The sequence below is a fragment of the Mus caroli genome, chromosome 4 (genome assembly GCF_900094665.2).
Source record: "Mus caroli chromosome 4, CAROLI_EIJ_v1.1, whole genome shotgun sequence".
Lineage (NCBI taxonomy): Eukaryota > Metazoa > Chordata > Mammalia > Rodentia > Muridae > Mus > Mus caroli.
In genome coordinates, this window is record NC_034573.1 from 119,942,257 (window position 1) to 119,951,875 (window position 9,619).

Genomic DNA, 9,619 nt, shown 5'->3' on the forward strand with positions numbered 1-9,619 from the left:
GCCCCCTGCTCCTCGAAGCAGAGTGGCACTCCAGAATGAGTCTACCTTCTCCTCTGGCAACAAGTATTGGGGCCTTTTGGGCAGCTTTGTAATCAGCTCAGCGGAAGCCAGGGCATGGCTGGCTAAGTCCATGGCGCTCTCTTTGTATTCTGTGAGTTCATAGAAAATAAACAGAGCCCTGATTTCCAAGAACATTACACAGAGTAAATCTGTCAACCCACTGCCTATCCACCTACCTCCTTACCTTCCGGTTCAGAGGCCATCGGACAGGGAATATAAAGTGTGTCAGAGATCAGAGTCCTGGCCACCAGAGGCTGGGCATGACCAGAGGTAGCATAGCCGGCAGTCAATTCATCTGGGGTGGGGGTGGGGTTTCACGATAACCCCATTCCAGAGCCTTCTCCTGCCATCCCCCGGCTGCCCCACCTCCCACTACTAACCTGAGCAGCACAGATTTTGTGCAATGACAAAGAAAGAGAACATTCAGTGCCAGGCTTTTAATTACAGCTGCTCCGGGCTGCTGGCCTCCATGCTGAACGAATGGCCACATGGAGAGTGTTTAAGCATTCCACAATGCCAACGAGCTCTAGCCTGTGCAGCGTGCAGTCCACACCTGGAGAGGGTGGACTGTGCTTCAGAGCTCACTGAGAAGGGCTGAACCCAAATTAGTTCACAGGGACACATTGGTGCAACAGGCCATGTGCAGTCCCGGCTTCCGGTGGCCTTCAGGCCAGGTGAATATGTCTGTGGGGACCTTTGGAGCAGACTCCAGCCTGGAAAGGCCTATAATTGAGTAGGAGAACAGGTCTTTGGGAGAAAAGCCAAGCTCTGATAGGGTGAAGTGACACTGTAGGGTAGAGCCATATGAGACAGGGACGACAGTAACCAAGCCCACAGCAGTAGACGGTTTACAACACTCTGCTTTCTTGAGCAGCTTAAGCCCCTATCCACCCAGCTTAGGGGACACAACCTCAGAGAGGGAATGACTCTGGCAGAAAGCCAGGACTGGCATCGCACAGCCTCTCACTGAACCGCAGCAGTTTTCCTGTGACTGCTGGGGTGGACCCCAGGCAAAGGACCAGGTCTCCCAGAGCCTGGGCCGGCCCCACTCAGGACAGCACGGTAGTGACGGTGGTCAGCACGACATGCTCAGAGACCTTGGAGACGGAGCAGCGGCTCTGCAAGGACAAGGACTTGTGTCTGGCGGAGGAGCCGGGACCCAGACCAGGCAGGCAGCAGGAGAAGGCAGCCTTAAACTGTTCCCGGAATTTGCCTTGGTTGGGAGACAAAAGACACAGCCATAAGGGGGAAAATGCAGCAGGAAGGGGGTTGACCTCAAGGAACACCCGCACAACTCTAGCTAGAGCTGCCTGGTGGAGCCCAGAGGGAGGGGTAGAGCTTAGAGGGAGAGCCCAGGGCTACCTCTGCCCTGCCAGCCAGAAAAGCTGAAAGGGCCCCAGCCGGTTCCTGGAGCAAAATGCAATTGTCTTGATTCCTTGACTGCATTCTGGCAAGGAGCCTGGCTCAGGTCATGGTGTCTGGCTCAGGGCCTCACCTGTGTGTCTCCATGACGGGTGTGTGTGTGTGTGTGTGTGTGTGTTTAGGGAGGGAGCTCAGAGTTCACACTGTTGCTGTCCCCCACCCCATCCCCAGCTCTGCCCCAATGGTGTGGAGATGAAAGCAGCAGGCCTTGCCGGGTGACAGTCACACTGCACCAGGGGCTGTGTCAGTCCCCCAGGCTCCGCTCCCATCCCCCACCCAGGAGCCTCCTCACACCTTGCCAGACTGTGTTTCCCATCACAGATTAGAGGTGCAGCAGACTGAGGTTTGCCTCAAGCCACCCAGCCAGAAGTTGAACCTGGGCATCTAGCCCCAAGCCCATCTCGCAAAGGCGAGGGTGGAGTAGAAGAGACTGCTCATGCGTTTATGCCAGGGGACAGAGGTTTTCTTGAAACCAAACCACCCCCAACTGTGTTGCCAGCCTGCTGTGATCTAGGATCCCACTCAGGGAAGAGCACACAGTAGTTGCTCAGCAAACACAACCTAGGCAAGGAATATATGCATCTAGGTGGCTGCCTGTTTCTTCCTCCTCAATAATAGTCCTCTCTTCTGTCTTGTCCTCTGAGCTGGGAAGCAGCCAGGCAGCCTGGTAGAGTACTTCTTGATTCCCAGTGACAGTTAACGCTAGTGATCTCTGACCCTTTCTCAAATGCCCCATTTTTGAAAGAATTGCGTCCACTCTTGGGCAGTCATCTTGACAGTTCCTCTGAAGCCCTGTCCCAAATCTGAGGTCCAATGAGTCAATTCTGCTAAGCCAAAGGTAGGAGACCCACTGAGATGGGCTAGGGGTAGGTAGGGTACAGGACAACACAGTGGGAATAGGGCTGAGGGGGTCTGGACTCCCAGAAGAGAGAAGAAGTTTGCTTTGTGGCCCATGGATCCAGGGGTAGTCAAGCCACTCTACCCTGTGTCTCTGCTGATGACTGCCCCTTGTCCCTTAGCGAGACTACACAATCTCCCCTCAGACAGGGTCTCCAGGGTCCTCTTCCCTCGGGTCTGGTTCCCTTTAGGAACAAAGATTGCTGTGTCTGGGCCAGCCAGAGAGGAATTAGTCGGAAGTCTCACTGAGCATGCTCCCTGGGTGGGCCCAGGCCCTGGCCTTCCTCATAGGCACTGGTGTGCAGGTATGCCACACTCCATCTTGGGTACATCTGCAGGTCAGAGCTCAGATCATGGCTCCTGGGAGGGGCCTTGTATGAGTGATAGGTTTCCGGAGAGAGCCTGGGAAGAGGTGCATCCTCCCCTCCAAGCCCACGATAGACCCAGGGACCATGGCCACCCCGGTCATCACGTCTTTAGTCCACTTACCACTGAGGAAGTTGTAGATGATAGGGTTGGCGGCACTGTTGGCGTACACCAGCCAATGGGAGAAGGTGAAGCAGGCGTAGACGGCTTCCCGGTCGCTGGCTTGGCGGAACATCCCGAACACTCTATTGCCCGGGAGAAGGATGGTGCGAAGCAGATCAGGTGGATACGTGGGAGGTTGGGGGGGGGGCCCAGAGCTCTAACTAGAAGATGTCCCCATTGCTCACTGCTGTCCCCTTGGGGCACTGTCTGAGATCTTGGCCGCTGGTTTTGGTACCCAGACATGGGTTATAACTAGAATGGGCCTTGGGACAGTGACCAACGATTTGCTCAGACTCCAGCTATCTGATCCCCCTGGGACCACTCCATCCACCTACCAGAAACAACACACCATGGACAGCATCCATTTTTTTCAGCTAAAGCAGCTGAGGCTTAGAGAATTGCGTGCCCAAGATCACACAAGACTGGACATGGCCAAACCCAGACTGACCCTGCCGGTCCTCCATGACCTTCCAGTGACAACTCATGGCTCCTCATCTGCTGCATCCTCGTGTCCTTCTGCCTAACCTGTGTCCTCCAGACCCCTGATGCTTGCTCCTGACTTTGAACTCACGATCCTCTTGCCTTGGCCTGCTAAGTGCTGAGCTTACAGGCATACATCTCCCAGCTTCTCAGAGAACAACAATAACAACAGCAGCAACAACAACTATGTATCCGAGACAAAACCAAACCCACCAGCCTCCCTTATGCTCTGTTCTCTTTTGGAATTTCATCTTTCTTCAGGACCCTCACAGCCTGATACTACACTGCTTTTTCTATTGCTTTGCCATCTTTCTCGCTGGAACACAGCCTCTATGAAGACAGGGCTCCTGTCCGTCATTTGTACCCAGTCATCCTAGAACTTCATAGCCAAGTGCACAGAGGAAGGATTTTCTAATTGCCCTTGGAGCCAAGCCAGATATTCCGGTGCACAGATAGAGGAGGTGGAAACAGGGCAGAGTAACTGCCTGCCCCAGGGTGGAGTTCCTCCCTACCCACAAGCTCCCCTTACCTCTTAAGGACATTGAGGACACTGATGGGCAGATAACAGAGTGCAAAAACCAGCAGGACCACCATCAGCATCTTAGCCGTCTTCCTCCGAGCTCGCATCTGCTTCACCTCAGCCAGGAAGGCTCGGGCCCGGGGCTGGGGCTCTGTACACAGGCCCTGGTGCTGAGCCTCCAGTTGTTCCGAGGGCCGCTTCCAGTTCCGCACCAAGGCTGATGTGGTACCAGGGATCTAGCCAACACACACACACAGAGGAAGGAAGGGTGGATGTCACTCCTTCAGAGAGTCATTCCCTATGGTTAGGGCCTAGTGAGCAAGTCAGGAACATACAAGGACACTGTCACACTGCGGGGTCTGAACACCCCTCTAACTGCTCCCCCATCCTCCTGAGATCTGCAGCTCCGTCTTTGGGACAGGATGAAAAGCTGAGTCATGAAGAGATGTCCATGTCACACTGTCGGGAGCCCTGGGAATCAGGAAGGGCTCGGGGAAGGCCTGACTCCAGCTCTCTGCCTAGGCAGATGCCTTGCAACCACCCCACAACCAAGAGGCATGGATCCAGGATGCAAGAAACTAGAGTTTAGAGACTGCTCATACATTCGTGAGCTGTGACTTCTCTAGTCCTTTGCTTCCTTAAGGTAGACCAGCCAGGAAAGGCTCTAACTGGGTATGCCTGCATCTCCCCACCCATCTCCCCACCCAGTGCCCTGCATGGCCTAGGCATGGGTTAGCACTGTGCAGAACGTACATGACATCCCAGAATGTCACTGAGACCTGTCAACCTCTGACACATGTTCTCTCACTGCCTAGATACTGGCCCAGGACTTACTGACACAGTACAAACGGCTCCTAGCACCCATATTTCTGTGAACACAACCTCAGCAACCCCACTAAGGCTCCATGTAATGAGGAGAAAGTCAGGCCTGGAACCAGTTGGCCTGGCTGGCCTTAGCAGTCACACTCAAGGGTGGGTAAGCGCGACTCACTGGGCAAGTGGTCCGAAACTGCAAGGGTTAACATTCTGATCCTAAGCTGAGCTCTGGAGCCTGGCTTGGGTTTTGACCTCTGATTTTCTGCTGGCTAGCTGAGTGCTTTCCAGGGGGACATTGTGTTGCTTCTCTGGGTCTGTTTTCTCACATTTTTAGGGGGGAAGGGAATAAGATATGGCGGTTAAAGCTGGCTTTATAATCCTAGCTACACAGGAGACTGAGGCAGGAGAATTGGATGTTCAGTCTAGTCAGGCCAACTTAGCAAGACCCTGTAACATTTTTAAAAAGGACAGAGGGAACCTGGATCAGGGAGAAAGGCTCTGTGCATATTCTTTAGTGCTGGAACACTTGTCTGGCTTATGCCAAAGCCCTGGAAGGTAATTGATTAATTAAAAGAGGCTGCAAGTCATTTTGGGGCCTCCAGCTCCCCACATCCCTGGGCCTGGCCTCGCTATATTCGCAGTGCAGATAATATGTTCCAATGTCAGGGACCATCTACTCCCTTAGAAAAACAGCTTCCCCCTTCCCAGCCCAGATAGCGACAGCAAATGAGCTTCACCTGGCGGCCCCAGAGCTTGCGGAAGATCTGAAAATAGGCCATTGCCATGAGGCCCAGTGGGGCCAGGTAGGTGACAATGAAGAAGCAGCTGTGATAGATCTTGGGGTAGAGTTCATCTGTAGGTCGCAAGACACAAGGGTCAAGTTCACCCTGGGGGTCCCCGTCTGCCTCAGCAATGCCACCCTGTCCCAACATGAACCAAAGCAAGACCTGGGGACAACTGAATTCACATAAGCACCATGGTTAGGGAGAGAGCCTAGAATTGCCCAGTCTAGCGGTGCCCCAGCCGGAGGGATCCCCAGCTGATGTTCACACTAGAGGAGATACCTACCCTGGGGGTACCCACCCTGAAAATCCCCTGCCCTGGGTGTATACACCTCCAGAGGTGCCCATTACCTGCCCAGTGCTCATCACAGACAGAGAAGAGCCGGGTGCGATTGGCTAGCTCAGGCAGCACACTGCTGCACTCCATGACAGCAGCCTGGGGCACCATGACAGCCAGCGACACAGCCCAGATGCCCAGGATGGAGCCACGGGCACGGCGAGCTGTGCTCTTGAACAACAGTGGGTGGCAGATGGCATACCAGCGGTCCAGGGCGATGAAGCTGAGAGTCAGCACTGCCACTGACACCGACACAGCCTGCCCCACAGGGACACAACATCAGAGGTGGGGTGGGGCAGGGGGAAACAGTTCACAGCCCAGAGCTACCAGTGCAGCAAATCGTGACTCCACCCCTTTGTGCTGTGTGAATTTGGGCAAGTCACTCACCCTCTCTGAGCCTCATCTGCAGAATGGGAATATAGCATCTATCTGGCAGGATGCTGGTGAGAATAAATGAAATCATGTATGGAAAATGTCCAGTTGGAGACCTGACACACACAATGAGACTGTGTGTCAAACACACCTCTCCCTATTTTTTTCTAAATAATTTTTTTTTTTTACGTACATTGATGTTTTGCTTGCATGTATGTCAGTGCGAGGGTGTTGGATCCCTTGGAACAGGAGTTACAGACAGTTGTGAGATGACATCTGGGTGCTAGGAATTGAACTAGGGGCCTCTGGAATAGCAGCCAGTGCTCTTAACCCCTGAGCCATCTCTCCTACCCCTCCTTTCTCTACTTTTAAAACCTATGATGTAGGTGTCATGGTACAGTGAAGACATGAGACACGTGATCTCCATCCACAGAGGGGACCAGTTGGGCAGAAAACCTTAAAGCAGTGTAAAGTCCATGAGGCATCACTGTCACCCCGGGAGGTCACCCCTATGCTGTTGGGAAAGCTCTCTTGGTCTGAGCGGCACAGATGAATCGGCTGGTAGTATAGGCAGGCATTGCCTCCAGGGTGCTCTGTTTCCCAGGATACAAGAAGAGGACCAAGGGCTACTGAGAGGCCGTGGTGGTCTCTGGCTAGTCCTCCTCCCATTCCACTGACATCATCTGGGTGTCCTGGTGTCCAGCATTGGGGAAGGAGACTAGAGAGAGAATTCTGTTTGTCTCTCTTGGTCCCTACTGGAGTCAGGGAGCAGACCTGTTAAGGGCAGGTCTGTCACTGTGGGCTTTTGTCTCCTCTCTGCATGTGCCTGTGGACCTGAAAGTAACTCTGTGTGTGTGTCTGTGTGTGTGTGTATGTGTCTCTGTGTGTGTCTCTGTGTGTGTGCGGTCAAGTTTGTCTATGTGTGTATGTGGGGCTGTGTCTGTGTTCCCAACTGTCCAGCCTGGTGGTTTGAATAGTCCCACAAGAGTCCTAAGCCAGTGTAACTTGACTGAAAGGCAAACATTAAGCTTACTGATAGCCACCAAGGTCATAGGTTTTGGACAGATGTGGTAGAGGGTGGTGAGGGCCATGGGAGAGCTAACCTGGAGATAGGGAATGACCTTGCACAAAGCCTGGCCGAAGAGCCACGATTCGGTGATGTCCACTAACAGGCTGGCAGGCAGGCAGATGGCAGTCACCAGCACATCTGCCAGGGACAGGTTGACAATGAAGTAGTTGGTGACTGTCCTCATGTGGTGGTTCCGCCACACAGCCAGGCAGACTGCAGAGAGCAGCAAGGTGAGGGGAAGCCAGTTAGCAGAGCCACACACATTCAGGCCCCATCCCGACCTCACCAGCAAGAATGGGTATGAAGGAAAGGCCCAGGATTCCCTCTAGTTCAGAAGAAAACAGACACCTACCCAGGGTATTGCCCACCAAGGCTATGAGGAACACAGCCACGTAGGCTGCAATGAGAACCCACTCGTACTGCTTCGGGTAGAGATAATCGCGCCACAGGTATCGGAGGAACTCGTCCTCATAGTCTGGAGGCAGATGGAAGGGTTCCCCACTGCTAGTGGGGACTCCAGGCTGGGCCCCAGGAGTGGCGGAGGGTTCCATGAGTTTAGGAGCCACTTCAGCTGAGGAGAGTCCTGGGCTCTGTGGAGAAAGAGAAACTCCCACAAGCCCTCAGCCCACTCCTTTCAAAGGACCTGGTCTTGCCCTCAGGTCTTTGGGGTCTTAGACCAAACTTCCTGAGGGAGAGGAGGTAGGGAGGAAAGGAAGGAGGGAAGAAAGGAGGGAAGGAAGGAAGGAAGGAAGGAAGGAAGGAAGGAAGGAAGGAAGGAAGGAAGGAAGGAAAGAAAGAAAGAAAGAAAGAAAGAAAGAAAGAAAGAAAGAAAGAAAGAAAGAAAGAAAGAAAGAAGAGGACATTAGGGACTTTGTCTACCTTCTGTCTCTTTATTCTTAGTCATGGGATGGGAATGGTGGAGCTAGGCACCTTTTACCTCCCTCCTTGAGACTCAGTTTCCCCACCCAGTGGTCCAACAGAGTATTAAAGTTACCTACCTTCCAGAGCCACGATGAAGAGTATTGAGCTCTAAGGTTTGGAAACTACTTCACCCAGAGCCTGGTACACCCAGAAGCTGGCCCTCCAGTCAGTATTCGGTATCATTATTAGCGAGCCCTGTTGTATGGATGGAGAGACGGGAAGCTGAGAGGTTGATTCTCTTGTTCAAGGTCACAAAGCCAATCCAGGACTGTCTGAGTCCTCCGGCCACCACAGATTTAGGAAGGAAACCCATCCCCAACGACAAATAATTCTTTCTTGATTCAGTCCTCAAGCCTTGATTAAGGGCTGGGGAAAGGGTTCAGGGAGATATTGAAGACCTAGGTCCCGCCCACTAGACTTGCCAGATCCTCCTCAGTGCGCGTACACGCGCGGGAACGCACAGACCCGCGAAGAGGAGTGCGGGTAAGCACCTTCCTAGGAGACTCGAAAGGATCCTCATGCCAAGAAACAAGCTTCTCAACACCCCCTTGCTAGGTCTCCTGGAGTCCCCGGGGCCGCGATGCCCCCCGACGGCCGCCAGGGGTCGCTGAGCCGGTGCGCAGGCCGCTCTCCATTCATAAATCCGGCCTGGCTCAGGCCGCTCCCTCCTCCCTTGCTCAGACCCCTTCTTCGCTTGGCTAGGTAGGAACGACCCCAGACTGGTGTTAAGAGGATGGACAGTCCTCTCGAGAGCCCTAGGGGAAGGGGCAGAGACATTGGCCTACGGATTTCCCAGCGGGACCTCCCTGCTCCTTAGGGGGTCTGGGAAGATTCCCAGAAGGGGCAGCAAGTGCGCTAAAGGGTACGCGGGAGCCTCCAGGAGGTGAGCGGAGTGGGTAGTGGCGCAGTCTTCCGGCACCCAGGTCCCCAGAGACTCCAGCCCCCTTCATCACCTGCCGATGCTCTTCTGGAATCCCCAAGTCAGTCCTGGGGGTCGCCCACGCCCCGCACCTGTTGGCTCCTGGCCCCGGGCATCCTCCGTTGCTGGAACCTGGACCTTGCTCACGGGACTTCGCCTTGGTGCGGAGCTGGAGACGCGGCGGGGTAGCCCCCTCCTGAGGCGGCGCTGTCCGTCCGCTCAGTGGCTGCGTGGTCCCGGCTCTGGTGCCCGCGGTAGCTTGGGTAGGCAGGGCTTGGCAAGGGAGGGCTAGGGAGGGCTGCGCGCCGCGGGGAGGGGAGCGGAGCGGAGCGGGAGGCTAGGAGGAGAGGGGAGGGAGCCCCGGCCTGTCTGCACTCGAGGTCACCCAGCTGGAGCCCCGCCTTGTACTTCACGCTTCCATCCACCTCCATTCACGCATCCACTGGCTCATTCACATCCTTCGCACACTTACGCTCCCGCCACCCCGCATTCAGCA

At 54.6% G+C, this 9,619-nt stretch overlaps 1 protein-coding gene across 4 annotated transcripts; it reads right to left on the bottom strand.

The window, feature by feature from the left end:
• Window positions 1-482: 482 nt before the first annotated feature.
• Hcrtr1 (hypocretin receptor 1) lies at window positions 483-9,374 on the bottom strand. 4 transcript variants are annotated; one of them, XM_021160817.1, is made up of 10 exons: window positions 9,216-9,374; window positions 8,282-8,399; window positions 7,636-7,873; window positions 7,318-7,496; window positions 6,230-6,245; window positions 5,857-6,100; window positions 5,461-5,576; window positions 3,917-4,143; window positions 2,869-2,990; window positions 483-1,273 (listed from the first exon to the last, which is right to left on the bottom strand). In XM_021160817.1, exons 6-10 carry the CDS (start codon window positions 5,951-5,953, stop codon window positions 1,110-1,112), a joined length of 726 nt encoding a protein of 241 aa, XP_021016476.1. In that variant the 5' UTR covers window positions 5,954-6,100; window positions 6,230-6,245; window positions 7,318-7,496; window positions 7,636-7,873; window positions 8,282-8,399; window positions 9,216-9,374; the 3' UTR covers window positions 483-1,109. The 4 variants fall into 4 exon arrangements, with proteins under 4 accessions (XP_021016476.1, XP_021016474.1, XP_021016475.1 ...); XM_021160815.1 differs by lacking the exon at window positions 6,230-6,245; XM_021160816.1 differs by lacking the exons at window positions 6,230-6,245; window positions 9,216-9,374 and adding an exon at window positions 8,627-8,752.
• Window positions 9,375-9,619: the final 245 nt, after the last annotated feature.